The 25844-nt window shown below is 38.1% G+C and overlaps 1 protein-coding gene across 1 annotated transcript in view; it reads left to right on the top strand.

The window, feature by feature from the left end:
* Positions 1-25844, top strand: part of LOC108939689 (PEX5-related protein-like) — a 93337-nt gene that overhangs the window by 55506 nt on the left and 11987 nt on the right. The window contains exons 3-7 of the mRNA XM_018761237.1: positions 7678-7789; positions 13599-13808; positions 14480-14603; positions 15235-15328; positions 17355-17450. Coding sequence (XP_018616753.1) covers positions 7678-7789; positions 13599-13808; positions 14480-14603; positions 15235-15328; positions 17355-17450 — 636 coding nt within the window. The remainder of the gene's footprint in view (positions 1-7677; positions 7790-13598; positions 13809-14479; positions 14604-15234; positions 15329-17354; positions 17451-25844) is intronic.

Below are 25844 nucleotides of genomic sequence, written 5' to 3' on the forward strand. Positions count from 1 at the left end.
TTGGTGACTACAGTATCAGTCAAAGGCTTTGAACATCCCATACCTATCCCTAAACTCCAGTCACAGCATTTTAATTTCAGTATATTTAACACTTCCAGAAACATGAAAAGTATTGTGATCTAATACCCTTTGGTTTGCTTTGGCTCCTAATACTACACAGGATATACATTTCAGGGACTAATCTAAGAAGTAAAAATTAAACAGCCAGGCACTGAGTGATATAGCATGATACATTTCCAGCCATCTAACATCTGAGTACCAAATTAAAAAAAGTGCTGCCATCTATTATCTTTGCGAAGCCAATTGTAGTGCTAGCAATATTATGTTCTTTTAGTTTTCTCCTTGTTAATTAAGTTTTTCAAAATCCAAGGGCAATCTTCAATTTTGATGTTTCCATCCCATTCTAAACTAGCAACAAGGATATTTCCTTCACTAAGCTCGTGCCTCGTTAAAGATTCCCATGCAAACAGTGTGGCCATACAACTGCAATATCCGGCTGACAGGTTTATCTCTGCTTAATTCATTGAGCCATCACTACATCAGGAAAAGTGAATGCTGTTACCCAGGTGGGTGAGAAATAATTGAACACCCACACACAATGTTAGAAACACCCTTTTATATCTCATAATCAGCTAAAATTGTTTCCTTTCCAGCAAAATTTGACTGCGCAGAATTAAATTATGAGTTGAAGTTATTCTGATACTCAGCACACAATTAATATTTAGTGTGCTTCATGCTGAATTTCATTGTCATTCCCAGTAAACTGGATACCAATTCGTTGGTACTGCAGGCAATTTAAATTTCTTGCTTTTGTGTGTGCTCTCGCTCTTCGATTTGTGAATTTCATTTTGACGTGCATCCATATGCATTTGCTCGTCATTTTCTCAGCCATCATGTGATATACTTAAATTTTAAAATGATTCTATATTACCAGCCTTGCAAGTGTGAATTGTTGTGATATACTATATTATTTTCATTTGGTTTTAAAATTTTCACTCTTCCTAAGATGATGTGTTAGAAATTTTCCTTCAAGCGATGGTATGTCACCTGGACATGTAAGATTTGCACTTTTGCAGTGAGGTGCTGATTGAGAGGTTTGTTTGACTTGCGTTGCATGTGTCTTTCTTGAAAGCTCATTAGTATTGGCCTTGGCTCTTCCTCCTTATTAGTTCGGCCAGCTTTTCCTGTCTCCTGTTTCACTTTGTTTTTTTACTACGCTGAAGTCTTCAATTAGGAAGCTTGCTCTCGCTCGCTGTCCAGGTCACCCACATTTAATGGCTTTGTACCTTTGATGAGAAGCGTCTCACCCAGTTGAGAAGAGTGCGCAGTGTATGCACCACTGAAACAGCAGGACTTGAAAAGTGATGCTTTTTGAAGATTCTTCACATTATGGTAATAGTCACAGGAAGTAACTGATCTTTTCAAGAGATCCATAGTTGATATCATTTTTATTGTTGTTATTTTTGTTAGTATTATTGTTATTTTGTACATACAGGTGGTATCCGACTTGTGATTTTTTTAAACTTTATGATGGTGAGCTGGCAATACTCTCTCGCGATGCTGGGCAGCGGCAGCGATCCGCATCTCCTAGTCTGTTACACAGAGGTGTGTATTAGGGGTATTAAATGCATTTTCAGCTTACGAAATTTTTGACTTAGAACGGGTTTTGCGGAACGTAACCCCATTGTAAGTGGGGGACCACACATTACGATTTTATGCATAAAGTTACATATTTAGCAATCATAAATTGAATATCACAATTTCTAAGGTATTTTCAGTAACATTAATTGAGTAATCATACCCAAGCAAATAAGTTTGCATGTGTTTGTGGTTAGAAATACATATACAAATAAAAAAGTGAAACTGGGCTTTATTTTTTTAATCTCTGCTTAACATCTATTTTTTCCCTTCTTTATTTAATTTTTGAAATTCTGACATGATCTTATAAGGAAACTGCTTGTAAACTATCATTAAGAAGTATACTGATGAGACAATACTGCACCTTATTCCAGTTAGCCTTGTACTGCACGCACAAACACACACACACACAGACACAGTCTGAAAATGCTTGTCCCTAGCAAGGTCACTATGAACTAGAGCCTAACCCAGCAACGAGTCATGGACATACCCTGGACGGGACCCCAGTCCATTATTTTGCAGTACTGTGTACACACACACACACACACACACACACACACACACACACACACATTTTCTGAACCGCTTGTCTCATATGGGGTCGCGGGGAACCGGAGCCTACCCGGCAACACAGGGCGTAAGGCCGGAGGGGGAGGGGACACACCCAGGACGGGACGCCAGTCCGTCACAAGGCACCCCAAGCGGGACTCGAACCCCAGACCCACTGGAGAGCAGGACCCGGTCCAACCCACTGCGCCACTGCACCCCCCCAGTACTGCGTAAATAAGTAATATTTTATAAGTGAATAGTAAAATGAAGCTAATAAAACAATATTGTGAAAAATGTGACACACATTGCCTTGGGTTTGAGAGTTATGCTTATGAATGTGTGTTTTGTAGAACAGGACTGGCCTGAAATTTTCGGGCACAGTAATACTGCATACCTCAGCTGAAGTTTGTTATGTAAATATGTCTGGGAACGTCTGGGGGCAAGATATACTTTTCCCTACAATATATACATATATATATATATATATCCTCCATACAAAATATATAGTGGACTAAAATTGATGGTCTTCTGACAGAACAATTGATATAACTGTGAAAGATATTTGAAAATAAAATATTTTGGACCACACTTATATTAGATGTTGTAAGTTCATTAAAATGTGTGTTACAGTGAGATAAATAATGAAGTAATGTATTATGGAAATTTGTCTCTGTTTTGCAAATATATGCAAACTGGGGATATTTACCTTAGCTTCTTTCGTGGTGTATTAAATTAAGGTATTTTGTGGCATTCATATCTCCAAATGAACAATGTTCAAAATTACTTCTGCATAAATTGCATTCAGGTAACCTAAGCAGGTAATCTACATGTAGGTAGACCTCCTGGTCTACATAAAAACCCATCATTCAGAGGATTTCCCTTCAAGAATGGCCAGTGTACTGCATGCGATGTCCTTAGAAATGTCTAGTCATCAGGCTAGCTATAAATTCATTGCTGATCTCCCTCGGTAGACAGGCCTCTTGGTCCCACCTTCCTTCCTCCCAGAAACCCTTGTGATACTTTAGCAGACCTGGACTCCCTTGACAGCAGCATCTAAAACGTTTCTCTTGGAGTCATGCCCAGGTGGTACAATTAGCTGGAGTTTTCCATTACATAATTTCTGGATTACCCCTAGAGCCTTTGTATACAAAGCGACTGAGTGACATACACAGGGCCAGAGCATCACGTACAAAACATTAAAACAGGTTTCACACCCAATGGGATAGAAGTGACAGTACACAAACCTTGTTATGTGTGCAGTTCAGCACAAGTTCGACGCTTAAGGGCGTATTGCAAGAAGGGCTCTGCAGACATTGCATATTATTTTTGGTTGGGGAGATTTTCTCATTCCTAACAAAGAGAACAGCAGCTAACACATAGGTGTGGCTCACGCTAATAATGCACTTAAAGATTTCTCCTGCATCATTCTGACTGGTGAGCCCATTGCTGTTGATTTTATTTTTTTGTGCATTTTAAAAGCATTGAAAGCAGCAATTTCTAACTGATACTCAACAAACTAAGAATAACTGCAGCTCACCATCAGATGCACAACAAACAAAATGTATTTGCCTTCTTATTTCCTCCTGAATAAAGAAACAACCAAGATGATTTTTTTTCTGAAGTTTTAACCTTAGATTTGTGTTGTTTGAAACAATTTTTTTTTTTTAAAGTTGCCTGTTACTGATGTGTAAACATTAGCATTTGTATTGCTGCAGGGTGGAGCATTGCTGATTAGTACAGTATATCACCAAGCTGCAGAAGGCTAAGAATGCCATATCAGTAGCTCTTAGAGAACATGGAGAGCAAGTAAGGCCAGCAATAAAGGCAACTTGAGAAAAAATATTCTTCACTTAAAGCACCTATTTATTATCCTTTGAGAATTAATCCTCAAATGCTTGCTTTACAACAAAGAATGTAAGGATGTCTTCAAAACAAGGTGACAGAGAAGACTCCATTCACCGTAAATGAATCAAAATCAATCTTTAATGAGTTTGATTGATTCATGTACATTATAAAGTCTCATACACTCTAAAAGTAGATGCGTTAACATGTTCTGCTTTATATATGGTCTTTGTTACTATTACTCAGTTTCTTGTCTTTCAGAAATCTGGAGGATGCCGTATCTTCTTTGAGATATGTCACAAAAATTTGCATTCTTACATATTTCATAGGTTTCCCCAATAAAATAGCATTATTCTATATATTTTCCACTGCTATTCAACATTTTTTTTCTTGAAAGAGGAAGAAAAGTCAACAATGATTTGTTTCCTATCACATCTCATGATGAGATTGCGCTTGCTCATCAGGCAAATAGTCATAAACAGATAATTAAGGAAATATTACATTCTTAGCAAGAACTATGATAGTTTAAGAGAAATATGTCAAGAGTAGTAAAGGCCATGAGAGTTGCCATGCTTCAAAAGATATGAAGCAATGAAATTTCTAGAATAGAAGCTGTGACAATGTAAGCGACACCTCCATCCTATTGACTGATGGTTTGCCATTTATATCCAGTTGGAGCACTTTTTGAAGGAGATGTGTTTGTACTGGTTCAAGTTGGGTCTTTTCTGAATCAGAAGATTAATGTTATAGCCATTTTAAAATGTTTTTTTCTTTGTGGTACATGATTATTGCAATTTCACGTTTGTGTTTACTGTGTGGGAAAACAAACTGTAAAAGCCACATGGCTACCCTTTGCCGCCTGATGTCTGGCCACTTGCTGTTGTTCCACAGAAGTGGTTGAGAAATTGGTGTTAAGGTGAAGTAAAATCAAGATGTGAATCTGTTTGCAATTAAAGGTTGGTTCAGTATCATCTGGCTGTTTTTGAACAGTTTAATCCATTCTGATGTTCTTCTTTTAGAACTCCTACAGAGGGACATTATATCCACCAAACCCAAGCAGGATCTCTAAGCCCAGTCTTCCCGCAATGAATTAATAAAGGGAAATGGAAGGAAGCTGTTTGTTCCTCTGTGTCCTTAAGCAATTCAGTCATCTCGTGCTTTTACTTTTAGCTGTGTTTTCTCATTAACATGATGGTGGCAGGCCCCCTAATTATTCTCATTAATGTCAGCAGTTCTTTTATATTTGTGCCAGAAAGTGCAGAATCGTTTTAATTGAAAAGGGGGAAAGTCATCTAATTAACTGCCAGGGTCTTAAAAGACACTTGAATTCATTCTCTCCTTTCATCAGGGGCCATATTTTTCTACCAATTATGCAAAAGGATTTTTTAATGAGGATGCATGAACAAAATACTGTAAAACCCAAGTGGGACAGTTATCAATTTATGAAGCAATTTCTTTGCAAACTGTAACTGGTGTTGTACTTCATGGCTACCATGCATCCAGACATCACTGTCACAAACCTTTGGATATTGCTTTTCTCTACTGCTTCACCAGTACTTTACATCCAAAGTAATTTACTGCTTATATATAGCTATATAAAAATTTTAAACTGCAGCAGTTTAGGATTTAAGTACTACATTGAAGGGTACTACAGCAAGGTCCCACAGACTGTGTGAAATTGCAGCCTTAGAGTTTGTATTCCTAGCCATTTTACATAATGCTGTCAGTTTTCATAAACTGTTATTAGGACCACCTTATCTTACCTTTGTTGTCAGTGTTTGTCCCTGATTCTGAACTGATGAAATGCCGAAGACATAATAATAATAATAATAATAATAATAATAATAATAATAATGTCTTTTTTCCTGACAGTGGATATAAAAATGTTAGAGGATAGACAACAGTGACTGTAAAATCATTTGGAAACAATGAAAAACAACTTTGTTTAGCCTTTATGTAAGTGATTCTGAAACTGTCCTAAATATTGAGAGGTACAGTATGAATACTGACAATAATACTTCAGAGTATCTGCAGTCATACAGCCAGGGCACTGACTGGAGAGTCTGTTGAATTTGGGTTCAGTTCACTAAGTTCACTAATGAAATTTTGGAGTGATGTAACAATTTGCTGAAAAATAAAACTGTTTGGACTGATGCGGGATTGTCTTGGAAAATGTACGATCAGACAACTGCACAATGCCTTTGCCATAACTCTCTCCAGCAGTGCGCCCTTCTCCCTCTGGACAACACAAGTCAGGTGACAAATCTGCACCTCTATGTAATGTTCCTTCTTTACCTTGCCTTTAGAAATGTGCAAAAAGGCTCATAAAACCACAGAGCAATATTTGCAGTCATCCGCACATGTCTTTTATGTAGTTATTTACTGTAAACCCTGCATGTCTCATTCATGTTCTTTTTGGAGGATGATGCTCAATTTATGGATGCCAGCTATCAGTCTTGGGGGAGGTGGCAAGCTTTTCAGATATTTCGTGGAGGCCTGGTGTGTGTAATATGTAAGACCATTCAAAACCGTAATACATAATAATGATGATTATAATACCATAACTATGTACTAACACAATATGTATCAAAGCTCACAAAGAGTTTATCTTAAAAGAGGCAATGCACATATTGTATCATGTCTTAAGTGGCACATTTCATTTTTAAATATTAATACAAGCCAGTAGAATCAGTATTTCACAGCTACCTACCTGACTTACAGTATATATATATTTTAGCACCGTGTGTGATTGCACAAATTTCTAACAACATTTATGTAAAAAGTGCAAAATGGGTATGCGTATGATGGGCCAGAAAACTAAAGCACATATACTTAAGTCATGTGAACAGTTCTTAAATGACACAAATGAAGCATAGGACACCTTTCTTATGACAGCACATAACCTCATGGCTGGTAATTAGTTTTCTTTTTTTACTGCCCTCATTAACACCCCATTACTGAACGAAGCTAGAAAGTGAAGCAAATGGAATGTTTTTTTTTTTTTTTCCTTGTACTCCACAGAAGTGCTATAAAACAGCTTTTCGGGTTTTGGCAGTTTGCTGCAATCGTGAGAGGGAGTAAATGGTGCTGAAAAGGAGGAAAATGTTTACGAAATAATATTTTTTACTGAGAACTACTAGAAAGGAACCCTGTAACTAGGGCATAAATACAAAACAGAAGAAATTATTAAAAAGCCAGTGAATACATGTGACAAGTGAACATGCTTTGATTGGCATTGCAATTAAACATAAGAAGAGCTTCCTTTGGCCTGTGTATAATAAGCATTAAGAGAGCTGGGTAGTGTGTGATGCTTTTAGGGTCGCATCGAGGAGCGCCCCAATTGCAGAGCAGGCACTCCCGCAGTTGCTGTGCCATTGTGAGCCCCTGAGGGCTCAGTCAAACGCAAAGCCCTGCCAAGAATGCCCTATTATTTTGTTTGTATTTGTAGATCAGCTAATGAAGTGCAAATAAATGTCACCAGCAGAATAATCACTGGAAATCCCATTTCTGAGGGGATAACTTCAAAATGAAACAAAGAGGATGAACTTATCATTGTGACCAAGGGATTGAAGGGGAACTACCAAAGCGAATAGCATAAAACTCAAGTCAAGATCTGTTAAAGATACATTTCTTTGCCTCCGTTTTCAGCTGGTGACTGAACAACAAGAGAGTCGCCCCCTGCTGAGCCCTTCCATTGATGACTTCCTCATTGAAACCAAGTGTGATGCTGCGGTCCGTCCTGTGACATCCAACACAGCAGGTATGGCTTGCACTGCCCTTTCTGTAGAGACATGCCCATGTTCTGTTTCACTGTTGTGTCTGTAACTGTCAGTTTTTCTGTTTGTATGAGAACACTGGAAGTTCAGATTTTATCAAACATTTTTTCTTTTAAATCCACCCTTGAATTAAAAAAAGGTTGCAAGTGTTGCAAAGCATAAATACTTTATAACTGTTGGAGACAATCCCAAGAGCTACCCATATGAGGAAAGAAAAATGTTTGCAGCATAAACTTTGTGTCTTTCTGAATATACAGCACCTTGCAAAAGTATCCAGACCCTTAATTAATTCTAACACTTTACTGAATCACAAAAAGTACAATGACATTTTGTTCTCTGTGACATTTTTTTTCAAAACACTGATACTCAGAATTCATTAAAGTTCCACCTTTTTTCTTCTCTGTGATGTACGTCATTTTGGAGAAAAGCATCTGCTAAATGAATGAATATAAATGTAAATGCAATAGTAATAGTAATTCTTTGGGCCAAGTATATTCAAGCTTTACACACTTTTTTGCACTTGTTTTCAACCCCTTCATGTAGGCCATTGGTTCTTAACGGGGGGGGGGGGGCGCAAATTGTTTCCAAGAAAAAAGCACAGAGACAGGTCATCATTTGGGTACTCAGTGTATTTAATTGCTTTTCAGTTATAATGTGTATAAAAATTAAAAACCTAGAAAAATCTATGTAAAAATCTCTTCATTATTTAAAAAATATAATTTAAAAAATATTTTAAAATAATTATACACACACACACACACACACTTTCAGAACCGCTCGTCCCATACAGGGTCACGGGGAACCGGAGCCTACCCGGTAACACAGGGCGCAAGGCCGGAGGGGGAGGGGACACACCCAGGACGGGACGCCAGTCCGTCGTAAGGCACCCCAAGCGGGACTCGAACCCCAGACCCACCGGAAAGCAGGACCGTGGTCCAACCCACTGCGCCACCATACCCCCCTTAAAATAATTATAATTAAAAATATTTTGAAAAACGTGTTCCTTCTCCCTCTGCATTTTCTTTGAGCTGGAGAGGCGGCGCTTAAGCCCGTCTTTTATGTATAGCTGGCAGTGTAGACACGAGTCATTCACCTCAACTTATTTGTGCGAGGCCAAGTTTTCAAAATTGACTGTGCTGAAAACAAAATACCGAAATCGCCTGCAGGTGGAGGATGACCTCAGGCTTGCGCTGTCCGACATTGAACCGCGCATTGTAGCAAGCGCAGGTTTCCCACTAATTTATAATGGCATGGCTAGCGAAACGTACCCTACGTCCCAGTTTGAATATCACATTACATTACACAAAATGTTACAAATTAGTCTATATTGTTCAAAAACTATTTGATAAATTAAGGGCATGTTCCACTATTGTCCTTTATATAGTTTCAAAAGAAAAAAAAAACATAAGAGTTAAAAAAGTTAAAAAAAAAGTACAAAAAACAAAAAATCTAAAAAAATTATCTATCTATCTATCTATCTATCTATCTAGTCATGGGGGTGGGGGGCTTGCCACATAATAGGAGAGGTTTGGGGGGGCTTTAGTTCCAAAAGGTTAAGAACCACTGATCTAGGTAAGTTTGCTTCTGTTTGTTCAGGTTGGCTGGATGATGCAAATTTTAAATTGTGCCTTAGATTCTCGGTGGGAAGATTTTAGCTGGGCCTCTGTAAGATATTCATTTTTTTTTCTTTAGCTATTCCAATTCTATCTTGGCTTATTGCTTGGGATCATTGTCCTGCTGAAAGGTGAACTTTCTCCCAAGCTCCAATTTTTTTACATACTGAATTAGGTTTTCTGTAAGTATTTCTCAGTATTTATATTTGAAATATACCCCATCAGTTCTTCCTGTATTTTAACAAGATACTCTGTCCCTGCTGTGCAGCCCCACTTCATGATGCATCCACCACCATACTTCACTGCAGGGATGGTATTCCTTGAGACATAGCCAGTATAAGGCTTGTGCCATATATAGCATTTTGAATTTTGCATAAAATAGGAAAGAGGGAAAAACTGCACTTTACCATTTGTGATTCAGTAAAATGAGAGAACTGGTCAAGGGTCTGAATACTCTATTTGAACAGATATTTCTATTTTGCTATAAAAGTGAGCTCCCAGGTTCTTGTTATAGATCATTACCATAACAGTCTTGAGCAGTAAATTATGAAGTCAGGTATGCTGAATAATAAACTTGATAGTGCTGTAGTAATAGTGATGTAGAGTAGATGATTGAGAACTCTTTAAGTTTTACTTTCTAAGCTTCAACTTTTGTGCCCTGCTCAAGCAAGATTGAAAGGATTTAATATGGCAGACCTTTAGTTATTCGATTTCAAGCTTCAAAGGTCAGTGACTCTACTTTAAAACAATGTACTAAATGGATCACTGTACTGTAAATACAACTTGACATGCAAGGGTAGTTGTACTTAATTATGTGTTTGACTCATAGTTATGTTCTACAGTGAGTAAACTGAAAATTAACTTTTAGATAAGCTAATTACATATACATTCTGTGCTCAATACAAGATGCAATTAATTTTTTACACATCACTTGTGATTCAAAATGACATATCATCTGTAAAGTATCCTGGGGTCACTAGGTGTTTTTGGCCTTTCAACATCAGACACTTTCACCCAGGCAACTCAACAATAGCTGATCAGACTGGCATCCAGATAACACTACCTTGAACCCACACAGTACCTCTTCTGAGCCATAGCTATGTACATGCTCTTCCCATGGCTCCAGTACACATTTTGTAGCCTTCCTCCTCCAATGGCCTATGATATCAACATTATGTAGTCATTTTCATGTAAACCCGTGCAGCCTACTTCAGTGGGCACATATCTTACCCTCCAGCTTATCAAGTGGCACTGCTCACCAGTTCCTCATACCTGACCACCTTTATTTCATTACACTCTTTCATGCATTCTTCCCAAGGAAGCCAAGACATGATAACTTGATGAAACGTTTCAGACATCAGTACAATGTCTAGCCTTAGAGAGTCTCCATTTTGGTAGCTGGAAATCTAAATTGCTTTATTAAGTCAGCCATAAGCTGCCAGACTAGCACCACCGTAAGATGCTCTTAACTGATGCTGAGTGTTAATTCTTCTTTCACCTTCCTTGATAAGTGTTATAACCTGCCTTGTCAGCCTGCAGATCCTACTTCTTTCTCCACACTAATAGATTCTGCCACAGCCTTGAGCATGTGGTCAAGAGACCAGTGATGGCAGCCTTCACTTAGCACTTGTGCAGCTGTTGAAGATATGCTCCAGTTTTCCTCTTTTGGCATGATGGGCATGATGGAGCCGACTTGGCCCTATCTAATAAGTGACATAAGCAGCAACTTAGGGCTTTCTGGCACTTGCAAGTGAGCTGCTAACTCACAAATTCCACAAGTGCAAACTGGTGAATGCCAGTCATGTAACCAAAAGAACGTGCCTGTCAGGAGCAGAGAAGAGAACAGAATAAAATAAGAAAAAAGTTAAAAGCTAAAAGTAGTGCATTTTCTGGGTTTTAATTGCAGCAGATATTACGGTTTGTTTCGGCTTGTAGTTGGAGGATGAAGAGGAAGCCATTAGATAGAGAACAATAAAATATTATTTTACTGAGAACATTTTGTTTCTTTTTATATATTAATAATTTATTATTTTAGAGCAGTAATCCTGTAAAATATTTATACCAAAGTTTTTTTTTTTTTTTTAATTATGAGAATAATTTCTATTCTATTGTACCTTTCTGTTAACAGAAAACTTGGGCAATCCTGAGATGAGATGTTAATGAGAAAATGTAAGAGGCTACATTTTATATGCCTGAAGGGGAGAATTTGACTTTGCAGAACTCCATGAGATCCAGCCTGGTGATGAGGGGTTATTATGACAATAGAACAGCATTTTTACAAACAATGCTTTAACCAACTCCCATGAGCCTCTGAATATGAACAACTGTTACACTCAGCAAACCTAGACCCTTGTCTAGATGTTATGGTAGAGAAATACCATAGACAAACTGAAGAACTTATAGGCCTTTGTCTTTGCCAAGGAGACAGTATGAGTCTAGTGATAAAAGTAGCTGATATATGCAGAGACTACAGTATCACAGACAGCTGAGTACAGGCTTGTTGAGCACCCAGGGACTGCAGACCAAATGTACAGCAACATTTTGATGTTGATAAATTTTTCTCTCTATGTAAGCAAAATTCATTTTTCTTTGCCTTCTGAATCTAGGGGTAACAAGTCGAAGTGGGAGATATTATTGTTGGTGGAGTCATGTTGCTTGTGAGGAGACTTGGGAGAGAACTATATTGCTGTTTTATAGAAGACAAAGAAGGTCACTTTAGAGCAGTAGGATCCCTTGGCAAGGACTCAAAGGTCCTGTTAGCACAGTCCTGTTGGATTCGCTAACCAGAAAGGTCTAGTGATTTGATTAAGGAGAGTGAAAAGGTGTGCTGTCTAAATACATGAATCAGGCCTCAAACTCCTTCACTCACTTATAGAAGTATAGGAATATGTAAAAATACAACATAATTTATAAAAAGAAAATGTCTTGGATTAAGAAATGGTGTTCATTTTGCCCATTGACTCATATCTAAAAATTGCATATATAAAACTGCACAAGTTTTCAAAATGCTTTAAGGGTTAGTTAAAGGCTCTGCAAAATAAATTATGATTGGAGAAGTAGTAGTCATTTGTTTTTATGCAACTTCAGTCCAAAAAAATATTGTTGGAGTTAACATAAGGTGATTGATAGCTTTCAATATTTAAGGATGCTTGTACAATGTGTTACTTCTCAGTTTCATACTCCATCTAAGCTTGGCTCCATCAAAGTATTTAAAGCCCAGTCTATCTACATAATATGAAACAATTCACAATTGTCAATTTACATAGCTGGGCAGGGCAGAGCAGGGCTGTAGAAGCCTACAACCAGTTTCAAGGCAAGCAGCCACACAATTTAAATAAATTAATTAGCTTTAAAAAAATGGAATATTGCCATCAGTGCCAGGAATCAGAAATTGATTTGCTAATTTGGACACAATTCTTTAATGCAGGGGCTTATGATAATGTAATCTGTGTCAATCCAGGCTTTTAAAAGGAGAAGGGAATAACACTTTGCCTGCCAGTGAAAAAAATGTGATTAAAACACAATGACATAAGAAGGGGGAACACATTACAAAAAGAGTGACACTGTCCTTGCCAATCTGATGGCCCAAATTAGAATTGCTTAATTGACCAAGTCAAGCACCTTCCCAGTGGGCAGTAATCAACCTTTCACTTCAGGTCCATCATGCCCATGTATGATAAGCCTATTTCAGGGGCAATGGATGTTGAGGTCATTCAAGGGGAGCTGGATGATTTCATGTGGAAGAATGGTGTTTAGAGTTGGGGAAGTGGTTTTTTTCTGGAAACTACACCATCGCCAAAGTCTCTAAGGTATTCATTTTATAGTAAATGAGTCAAGATATTTTGTACTTTTGCTGAGATGTACGTCGCTTCAGAGAAAAACGTCTGCTAAATGAATAAATGTAAATGTAAATGTAGATCTTTAACCTCCAGATGAGAGGAAAAATGTGATGTGTTTTACACTACACAGTGGTTGGCCTTCTGTTGTGGTTTCATGTGGAATCACTGGATTCTCATGCCCCTAAAATTTTATTCCAATATATATATATATATATATAATATATATTACAATATATATTACCAAAATCACCCATATGTACCATTATATGACAATGAGTTTAAGATTATAAAGAGTTCTATGGAAACTAATTTATGAAAATGCTTTACTTTTCCATATCTAGTCCTGTCATCAAGCTTGGATCTACTGGACCTCAGTGAACCCAATGAGAAGAAACAAAGTAATGACAAGAAGAACCTAATGGCTTTTTGTGGCGATAGCTCTAAAAGTGCCCCATACAGAAGTAAAGCCGATGAGACAGAGCTGATCCAGGTTGATATTGAACAAAGTGCTCCCAGTTCCCGGACTCCTGAGAGAGTGTCACTCGATTCAGGTATTCAGTTTTTGTATGCTACCTTCTGGTCCCAAAAACTACATCATGCCCTGTAGATGTGTTGACCCTGTGCTAGTCCTATCAAACCATCTCTCCAAGATTCTGAAGACAATGGAAAGATATGTTTTTTTATTGAGCCATGATAGAATGAACATATTTTTCATTCCCTTATTAAGTAGAGCATTCAACAGCTGTAAAGTCACATTCAGAGCCCATCTGAAACATGCATCTAATTGAGAAGAAGTATTTTGTGAGAAGGCTGTGCTGGGTTAGAAAATGGGATATTTATGGATCTACTCTAAAATGATGCAATAACTTGGGAAAGGCATTTGTTGGGTTTGTTGAGCTTGATGAGCCTGTAACAGCAATAAAACAAAGGTGCCATATTAACAGATGTGCTACATAACGGAAGCCTTAACTCCAATACAGTATCTCTTGCAATATATAGTTTTTCTGTAGCCTATAGTGTTCATATTTGTACATATTTGCTTAGGAAATAGCAAACTGGTGATGTGTGTTTTATTCATAGCTTTTCCACATACGTTCCATCTTCGGGGTTTAATTTATTCTTCAAAAAGTGAACATCTTTTCATGAATCTTGAAAGTTGCTACACAGATTTAAGCTCTAAGCAATAAACTCAATAACTTGATTTTCTCCTGGTACACTGCAGTCAATGTGTCCTCTCCCTTGGAGAAATGGGAGGATCTGACGCTCCACCCTGAGAGGAACAGTAGCAGAAAATGGAAATTGGAAAGACGGCGTTCTTCAAAGAATTCCTCAAGTGAATTTTTGTGGTAAGCGGTTTTCCTCTACATTTCATCAGCTTCTGCCTATGATTCACTCAATTTGTTAATCAACTGCATATTTATTACAACTATGACAGACATTAAAATGTAGTTAAATTAAAAAAAATCTACAAAACAATTTCTCATATGTGTATTATTTTGTTTAAAATCATTGCTCTAAATCTGTATGAACTTCTTCAAGCTTGCAAAATGTATTCAACACACAAAACTTCAAAATTTTTTCAAACATTTCATTTTGGTCCATAGTGTATGCATGGGCATGGAATGAAACTTAGAACAGTGTAACATATCATAGCCAAAATATCAATATCTCAACCAAAAACACATGTGACAAGGTACATATGATATTAATATAACAATAATTAAAATCAGTAAAATGTTAATGTCTGATTTATCCATAGTGAAACATGAGGGTCTGTGTGCTGAATTGAACAGAATAAAAAACAGCACTTAATTTGATGAATTGTGATGTACTACGAACTGCAGTACTAGAGAAATTAAAACAGCATAACTATGCATTCTGACATATCCCAAAAACTCAATGTATAACCTAAGGAAGTGCATTATGTCTAAGTGATTCTGTATAAGAAGGAATAATGTATTTGTTATCTGCCTGTAGGTCCACAGAGTACAAAACTCCATCTGAATCAACCACAAAAAATGTACTGGAAGTAAATGCCAACATAGAAGTGGAAACACTCCCTTTTTCTCAGGTAAAAAACCTTGTTTTTATGATCTGTGTAGATATTTTACATTTCCCTAAAATATTGGACACAGTTCTTTGCTGACAATTTCTTTGATAGGTGAATTTCCATTAAACAAAGAATATTTCTAAGTTATTTCTCATAATACAGTTGTCACCACCCTACTGACATCATCATATGCATTTACAATAATAACAATAACAGATAAATATATTTAAAACTTTAAATCTGATCTCTGTCAAAACGTCCCTAATCACAGAATTCGTTACACTATGTGATAGTGTTAGTGTGCAGCATGTGATGGAAAACTAAATATAACCACAGAATATGTTAGAATGAAAGCTAATAGAATTTATAATTCCTGTTTAACTTATCACCATATAACCTTATAAAAAAACTTGAACCATTTTTTTAACGTCCTGTTCATGGAGATCAAAATCTATGGTTAAGGGCAGCTCTTACAACAAGCAACCTATATATCACTTTGAAACCAGCCAATAACTGCTCCAAAAGACAGTACATGAAATTTATATATAGAAGTCTAAAATGTGGGCTATGTATAAAAAGTTTCTTATATATATATGTAACTATAAATATATAATATATACATTTTATTATATATGTGTATATTTGTAATGTATGTATATATTATGAGGAATATATTTTAGATCCCTGAAAGAATCACTATATATATTAAATTATACATCAGAGGTTATTACAAATATTCATTTACTTATTTACTGTAATTAAACATGCATTGTGGAATGAATAGTTCCTCAACACTATATGTGATTGAATGTAACACCATCAGCTGTGACTGTGCATTCCAAATGCATTTCGAATCCACACACACTCCCCAAATCCCTGCATGTACCCACATCATCAGTAATACTAATTCATTACACTTCTCCCCTGTGCAGCTGCTGCAATGTACAGAGCGGCAGAAAACAAAATGCTGAATGAACAAAAGGATTGCGTTCTACCTTGTTGTTAATTAGAATCTTTGATTATGGACCTGTTTTCTAATTTGCACTTTGTATTCCATTGCTTTAAAGTGAACGTGTTACTTGTTACTTATTATTTTAAGAATGTACATTGATAGTGTACTTTTAACCAAGCCTCCTCACTGAGGACATGCTAAATAAATAACTGAATGTAAATGTAGATAAGACAAACACTATCCTTGCCTGTCAACAAGGTTGTGTTTAGAATTTAAAGTCAGTCTCTGTTGTAGACAATTAATAAACAAATGGGATGGCTGGGATTTTATCTCCTAGAAAACTGTATGTAGAGGATTTCATTACAACTGAGGTTATTGCCAGCCAAAAAGTAAACCCGGCTGGATGTATTAGTTCTCAAAAAGGGAGAGATAAGCAAATTTTTATCACAATAACAAATAGGTGACATTATTTATTTGCTAAGAAGGTGTTTTTCCAAGGGGGGTGCTGTGGCGCAGTGGCACACTGGGTTGCACTGGGTTCTGCTCTCTGGTGGGCCTGGGGTTCGAGTCCTGCTTGGGGTGCCTTGTGACGGACTGGCATCCCGTCCTCGGTGTGACCCCTCCCCCTCCAGCCTTGTGCCCTGTGCTGCCGGGTTAGGCTCTGGCTCCCTGCAACCCTGTCTGGGACAAGCAGTTCAGTGTGTGTGTGTGTGTGTGTGTGTGTGTTTATCCTTAAGCAATTTTTAGTTTTACTGGAGCAATTCCAGGTGGCCCCTGCAACTTGAGCATTGTCGCAAATCAAGTTCTCTGACAGAAATGCAATTGGCTCGACCTGTTAATATCCATAATATTAATAGATATGCACAGTGCATTAAAGGGCCAGTTCACTATTTGAATTCACGATTTTCTAATTAAAAGTGAGGGTTGGAGAGTTAGAGCTGAGATCAGCATCTTAGCTGAGACTAAGGGCTGCAGGGGGAGCCATTCCTACCAGTCTCCTTGGCATGTCAGCATGTTGCCAAGGCAGTTCTTCCCAGCAGACTGGGGTGGTAGTGGCTGACTTGGCAGTTCCATCTGTCTCTTTACCCACATCAGGGTCGCTTGAGCAAGGAGCAGAGGTGGGGCAGCGCACTGCTGTCCCGAAACCAGTCCTTGGAAGAGGAGTTTGAGCGAGCCAAAGCAGCTGTAGAGGTAAGTAACTCATCAGTCATTTTAATAATTCTTCACATTGCCATGTGCTGAAATTTATGCAACATCATTCACACACAGTTATTAATACAGCTGGGTTTTTGCTGAAATGATAAAGGTCAATACTTAGCTTAAGGGTACAATGAGGCATACAAGTTCATCCAAGGAAACATACTGAGCTTCTACTTTGACCCAAGTGGACAGCAAAATTTTTACTGAAACAATTAAAATTAAGTACCTTGCTTTAGGGTACAACACTAATTCCCTTAGTGAGATTTGAGCCTGCAATTCATTCTCCCTCATTTCTTCCTTAAGTTCTTTCAAGATGGCATGGTAAATATATTCCTTTTCAATCTGCAGCTCACAAGGACCCAAGCTCTTATTCCTCCCACCTCTGTTCACCTGCAGCTAAAGGATCGTCGACAATAGTGGCTGAAGTATTAATTACTCTTTTTGGCTGAATTTCAAATGCGAGGCTGAAATACAACCTGTGTGTAGTGTAAATGACCTCAGCTATTACTTTAAAAATTCCACAAGGTTCCACTGCAGAACAATGGGAGGGTTAATCAGCTCTGCCATATCTATAACAAACATATCAGTTTCGCATTTATAGTTCTTGTTACAGAAACAAGATATGCAAGCTTATTTGTCATAAGACTGTTGACCAGTTCAAGAAACATTAAACTCCAGAATTCATGGTTAAGATTTGTGAACAATAATTCATATTATGTAACTGCCCTCCCATATTTCATACATATGATAACAGTTCTGGATAGCAAGAAAAAGGTACCACCAGATGAAAAAAGGTACCACCAGTTGTTTAAATATACTGTAAACACATATGTGCACTCATGTGACCCTTCTCCTCTAATCCTAGCTTCTCAAACGATCTCATTCATCATCTTTTACTTTATTTGTAATTTTATTGATTCATGACCATGTAGTACTGCATCAGTGTGACTCAAGAAAGAAGCAGGCCATGCAGTGTTACATGCTCTTTTGCTGAACTGCAAGTAACCATCACTGGAATTTCCATTAGATCTCAGCAGACACCAGTACTGGCAGTTTGTACCGATACTCCGGAATGACTCCAGTCGAAAGAAAGATCGATCAGTAACACGATGCCATGCTTCAGTCCAGGCTTGGAAGATGACTTCCACTGTGTGCCATTTAAAGACTTGGCTTTCAACAGTAGGATTCTTCCTCGCAGACAATGTCCCCCAAGAAGTTACACATAGGCATATTTATTAAGAATACTGTACATACACCTTTTAAAGAGCACATGTGTGTTTTCATAATAACAGCAGGAATTATGAACCTGCGAGATAACATCTGTTCCTCTTCCCAGTTTTAGATAATCTGCTCTGTGTATCTTATTTCTAGAGTTTCAAAGCCATACACAGTAACATTACACAGTAAGAAGTTATAATTAATAAGTAAAACAGCAGAAGTGTGTTGGTTTTGGTTGCTGTGCAATTAACCTGAAAATATTGAAAACGCAAGACAGCATAAAATTGCTGTGGAGTAAAGATCACAGAGTAGTGGGTATGTTTCTGATACACGCTGATATGGATGAATGGGCCTGCAAAAGGCAGGAATGTGGCTGGTGAAGCAATGTGGCATTATGGAAATTACCAGTCGGTAATGAAGTTAGCCCTGCCCTATTAAAAAATTCACTTGAGTTCGTAATAAAAGCCACAAGGTTAATTCTACTGAAAGAATGGTGTTTTGCATCGAGTAAGAGAGCCCACGAGCACAGCCCAGTGAAAGTCAGGATTAAATTAATTCTTTCTCCAAGATTATAGTAAAACAGCACACCTTTTAACATGTGACATCCTTACTAAGATTTTTAAGGCAACAGTCACTGTTTCCAAGTTCTGAATTGGTCTTGTTAGGTAATTATCATGATGCAAACACAAGGAATTACTCTTTCATTTTTCCCTCCTCTCATGAAACAGTTATCCAATCTTAACCATAACCATATAATTTTCTATGAATTTCAGTGTACCCAGACACCACAAAGACCTCAGTGTTTCTTGCTGTACTTCCATAGACAAGCTGTTTCAGACCTATAATCAGAATGGTAATGGCTTTGGTATCAACACTGGGGTATACAATCTCCCCACAGACAATGTCCATATTGTCCCTGCATCCATCATATAGAAATTTATCATTTGTTTATTAAAATTGACATTTGTGATCAGTTATGAAAACTTTTTTATGGAGGGATACAAATTATTAACAATAATAATTAAAATACAGTTTTGATACTAACAGTTACATGTCATTTATTATCCTCAGCTAAAGAGAATGAGTGTTAATGACCCCTATAGTATTGACTTCTTCATCTGCTGAAAAGCTCACTAACCAGGAATAAGCCACTCTAAAAGGCAGGTGCATTAACATGATAAAATGGGGCCAGTTATCATGTAGGCTGATATCTAGGTGCATACATTATTAGGTGAATAGACTATGAACTGCTAGAGATACAACTGTAGCAGTGCATATAGCGCACAGACAAATATTTACATAAGCAAAGCAATTAACATTTAATTTTACCATCTCTGTATTATGGGACAGCAGATAGTGTAGTGGTTAGATCTACTGCCTTTGGACTCATAGGTTCTTTTCCCACCTCCGCCTGTAGTACCCTTGAGCAACGTACTTACCCTAAATGGCTCCAGTAAAATTACCCAGCTGTATAAATGGGTAAATAATTGTGAGTAAATTAATGCTATAAGTTGCTCTGGAAAAAAGCATCACCTAAATTAATAAATTATCCAGGCTATCAGTTTTTAGGCTGAAATTAACCATAGTTAATTTCTAAGAATTTCTAAGATTTCAACCCCCACCACTCAGACAACCAATGAGTTGTCTGAAAATTTGTGGTGAAGTGGTGGGATGAGGGTAACTAATGCTCATCCTCAGGGACCACTTTGTAAACTGTTTTTTTTTTTTATCTTGAATTTTAATTGCTTTTTCAAAGCAATTTAGGATGTAAATCACATCACCTGGTGTTTACGACTTAAGTCAGATTCTAGTTAAAATGTGGACTGATTCAAACCTGTTAGACTGCAGGCCTTGCGGACCTCCTAGAGGTTTGACTCCCTCTGCTCTGTGGCTTTCATATGAGGATATTTATATATTTTCCATGTGCATTTTTGAATTTTATTGTGTCACCAGCTAGCCCTGCTAAAACCATTTTAATCTTTACCTGATTATTTTGATTCATTTCACGAGAGCTGTGTGTTTTCAATCATTTCAGTCATTTACCTAACATTTAAATCATTCAGTCATATTCCTGTAAATGCAGAAAAACCCTATTACAAAACCTCAGAGAGAAAGGGATACGTTTTACAGTAATACTTAGATACACCTGTGACAGGGAGCCTCGCCTGGTTCTCATAGCTGTCCTTAACAGATGGAACCAAAAAAACGAGTTGCTGTAATCTGGAGCTTTCTTCACAGTGATACGAAGACGTTGGCTCTATTTTGTCTCAATAATAAATGAAAATCTGTCACAGGCAAAATATCAGCGAAGGTGTTATTTTTTCTGTATCACCCAAGATCATAATTGCTGCCTGGCGGAGCTGAACGTGATCATTTGGATTAATGCAATGTCGCAAGTGCTGTTTTCTGACAGCCGAGCCCCTATGTTACAGTAAACACTGGAAATTGTAGCACTTATAACTTATTGCTGGAATGCTGATTGCAGAGGTTGGCCTGTTGTGATTGCAGAAACCGCAAGGTTCAGAGAACAAATCCAATTATGAGAACTCAGTTGCAAATCAGTGCTGTCTGGTGGCAAATGTTTAAGCAAGTCAGATATTTTCAACCTAAATTTCTGTTGGAAGTCAAATAGTTTACAACAGTGCCATTAATATGCTGCATTAGATTTATTTATTTTGAAGATGCTTTTCTCCTGTGGTGTTATCAGCCCACACACCTTATTCACCAAGGTGATTTACACTGTTAGATACACTACTTACAATGGGTCACTCATCCATACATCAGTGAAACACACTCTCTCGGTGTCACATACACGCTATGGGGGAACCTGAACAGCACGTCTTTGAACTGTGGGAGGAAATCAGAGCACCCAGAGGAAACCACCGCAGACACGGGGAGAACATGCAAACTCCACACAGACTGAGCAAGATCAAACCCATGTCCTCTCGCACCACCCAGGCGCTGTGAGACAGCAGCGCTACTCATTGTGCCACCATGCCACACTGCTAGCATTTATGTATGTAGTACATAAATGAAAAATAGAAAGTACACAAATTTTACAAGTTACTTTTCCTGAATTGATGAAACCAGAAGCCGCTAGTGCATCCTTCTCGTTCAGATTTAGATTGATCACTCACACAAGAGTCATTCCTGCCATATTGGACACCTATTACTGATTATGTTGGCAATAATATATTCATCAAGATAACCTCGTACGTTGTGAATGGTTTGTAAGGTTAAGTGGGTCAGGTTTCATTTTATATTGCATCCAGAAACAATATGTAATGTCTGTACGTAACACAAACACGGAGGTATTTTACTGTAATGTCCAGATATGGACGAAAGTAGTGGAAATTCAAATGCAGAGTGTAAATAAAAGTGTGCTGTGCAGATTAACAAGTGAAGTGCTCGAGTGATGCAATGAACACAGGACAAAGAAACCCAAACAGTGTTCTTACGTGGACAATAAGTGAAACAGGCACATGAGACCAGAACGAGTACACAGGGGCGTGACGGAGACAGGGCTGGAACATGGGACCTTGACAGGTGCACGAAGGACTGGTGCAGACAGGACAAGGACGTAAATGCACAGAGAAGAAGATTTAGAGGAAACAGGTAATAAACAAGGATCTTTTGCAAAATTGTAGGTAAGGCTGTTGAACCCTGATTAATAATCCGAAACAGTATAATTAATAATTAATATAAGTATAATTAACTGTTATAATATTAAATTAAGTATAATATAAATAAGTTCTAATTATTAATATAAATATTAATAATCTGCAGTGAGAGGGGGTGCGGTGGTGCAGTGGGTTGAACCGCAGTCCTGCTCTCCGGTGGGTCTGGGGTTCGAGTCCCGCTTGGGGTGCCTTGCGATGGACTGGCGTCCCGTCCTGGGTGTGTCCCCTCCCCCTCCGGCCCTACGCCCTGTGTTACCGGGTAGGCTCCGGTTCCCCGTGACCCCGTATGGGACAAAATGTGTGTGTGTGTGTGTAATCTGCAGTGTTACCCCCTTTGCCCGTGTTATAGAGCCGGTCATTAATTTGGGATCAGGTGGACCTGGAGCAGCATCCTTCATGATCCATTGAATCATTCTGGGTCATGACAATCTCCAATGAATATTTATGCACATTATGCACATTAAAAAAAGATCTATAACGTTTCTCCTGTGTGTGTGTGTGTGTGTGTGTTGTGGCTTATGTTTGTGGTGGTGATCTTGGTATAGGCTTATGCAATATGTTCATTTTGGTAGTCTTGTTCTATACTGTGGTTGGTTTCTGGATTATGCTAGTAGTTGTGGTCTTTGTGTAGGCTTTGCTTGAATTGTGGGTTATGTTTGTAGACATACCTGTTAACTTCCTTTTGGGTTTGGTCACAATTTTGATCAACATTATAGTCGTAGTTACAGCTGCCTTAATCACAGGTTGATATTGCAGTCGAAATATTCAAAAGAGCCGTGATGCAGTGATGTCTTCACCCAGTGCTTGCCAACCCCCAGCCCCGCCCAGTCCCAGAGCCATGGAGCCCCCTTAGAGCAGGGAAACCCAGACACTACTAATAAGCCAGCAGGCAATTTGTTTCACCGAGTAGATACCAATTACCCCAATCTCTCACCCACAGCAGGGGGGACAGCCAGGTCATCAGTCATAGGGCTCAGAGGGTGAGGTAGTGGATTGCAGACCCCGGAAGCGCCAGCAAGCCGCCGGTTCAGCAGGCTGTCATGTTCTGATGACAGTTAGAGCTCCGCAGCTCCACTTTCCCAGCATGCTTCCATCCTAATCACACACATGAAGTCATCGTTCACTCTGACAAGAGAGGCAGAAGGGCATCATGTATCCCGATGGCAGGAACAGAACAATCGGCATCAGCATGATGGATGCCTTGCCCGATATCAGCAGACAGGAAATTGCACCTAGTTGGAAGTTGGAGATTTGCCCCACTCGTTGTTTATGGTTCTTTACTGGTAGTTCTATTCATTATGGCAAAAATGCCAGTAAGGAGTAATGGGATTTCCTTATAGCGCATCACTTTGCTCAGACGGACAGTGCTGCAATTTGTGCAACACACGAAGGACATTTTTTATAAGTCCAGTTCCGTGTCTATTTCGACCATCCCCCCTTTCTGCACAATAAGATCCAGCAATCTAATTGATCCCTAAAGGGAAGCAAGGCATTAGATGCCCATAAATAGAAAGTGTAAGATGTGTGCTCCTTTAAATACCCCTCAACAACTTCAAAGGACCATAGTGAGCGGTTACACAGCGGTAGGACAAATTATTAATCTGTGCGCAAGTGCATCACTTTAAGGAAATTACAGATTCTTTCAAAGGGAACTTTAATAGCTCGTGGAAAACAAATCAGCTACCTAAGATGTTTTCCTGTCTGAGAAACAAGCCTCACTAGAGAGTTCCCCTGAATCACTGTCACAGCTATGCACATTTCAGCAGTCAGGGAACATGGTGAAATATACAATTCCAGTTTGTTTCTCAGTTTGCTGTAATGGATTATGTTCTTCACCTCTGATCTATACTTCTGTTAATATAAAATTCATATTATGCTTACCTGAGAGCTGTGACTCATTGATCTGATGGTGTTCAGAGCCACCAGGGGTTAGCCCGTTGCCTGCAGTCATATTTCTGCCAATTATACACACCTCTCAGAGCTTTAGAGCTACAATTATGAATTGGACTACAGGTCAGCTAAGCAGAATTGCACTAAATAATTTTCATCTGAAGACCAAGTTCCACGGGGTCTTCATAAATTATTATGTAGCAGGCATGAGCATCAAAAAATGTGCTAAATTTAGAATTTACCAGCAACGCTAGCCGCACTAGACACTTTTGCTCATTGAGTGTATTTGTTTGATCCTGAGATTAATAGTCTAAAAGAAATATGGAGCATCACTGAAAGAAGTTGGTGGACTTCTTCTCATCTGCAAGGCCAAATATAGCAATGCTTCTGTGCACTTTTGGGGATTGCTTTGGAAAAAGCATGACTTTGTCATATATAGCAATTAAAGTAAAATATGAAAGTATATTTTTGTTATATGCAACAGAATTATCAATTATCTTACGCTGTGCATATAACCTGTACTATGCTGGAAAACCTTAAAAGGTTTTAAAATCGAGGATTGCTGAGCATAAATGTTTTATTGGAAACAAAGACGTTAGTGCTCTCCATTTTATGGGTCTCAAATTCATAGTTATCTAGAAGAAAAGGTGGCAAGGACACACATCTGTTACAGAGGACAGAGTGATACGTTCATGTTTTAAATGTTTTTAAAATGTTTTAAACACCATATCACCAAACGGTCTCGCACCATGTCCCTACATTATTTTCTAACCTTTTTTTGTAACTTGTTTTTGTAACCCTTTTCTTAATCCAGTTTTCACAGCAAGCATAATTTTCACCAATGGGTAATGTGTTTTGATTGCCTATCAATTTTAAGGTGTCCTTTCTGACTCCTTTGTATTTTTCAGTTAGTCTCTTTTTAGTCAGTCACAAACTCATTCTATTATTTTCACTAATGTAATTTTGCACTTATTTTCATACTCATGACCCTCAAATTATTCAGGCTACCTTTGTGTTATGATTACCATTTATGTATTGCTGTCAACTGCTGGTCCAAGAATAATGACACAACTTGCTATTGGTCTATATATATATATATATATATATATATATAGACAATACTATGTGTATTGTGTGTGTGTGTGTGTGTGTGTGGGTGTATCATTCTTTGTGAAATGTATACACATGCTGAGGAAGGCATCTTGCCAAAGCTCGTCCATGCTGTACAAATTGAAGTATTTGTTTCTCCAAGCTTGAAAGCGCTCTACCATCTTTTTTCTCACTTATGCAACAAGCTACTTGGTTACAGAATACAGTTTAGGCAACTGTGTAAAGGTTTCCTGGTTAATTCATTGTGCTATTTCTGTACCACTTGTTAACTGAAGACAAGGAGAACATAAAAAAATCTCACTTTTCAAAGAGAGGCAATGCATCCAGTGCATGACTGAGATGCCCCATATAGAAAAGCTAACATTTCACAAACACAAATGCAAGAGTTCCATAGTGGATGAACATTTCAAATCAAATACTTTTTTTTACTTCTTAGCTTTAGTGTACTAGTGAACTGGGAAGCACTGTAAACAAAACATTACTTGTA

Source organism: Scleropages formosus, chromosome 2 (assembly GCF_900964775.1).
Source record: "Scleropages formosus chromosome 2, fSclFor1.1, whole genome shotgun sequence".
Lineage (NCBI taxonomy): Eukaryota > Metazoa > Chordata > Actinopteri > Osteoglossiformes > Osteoglossidae > Scleropages > Scleropages formosus.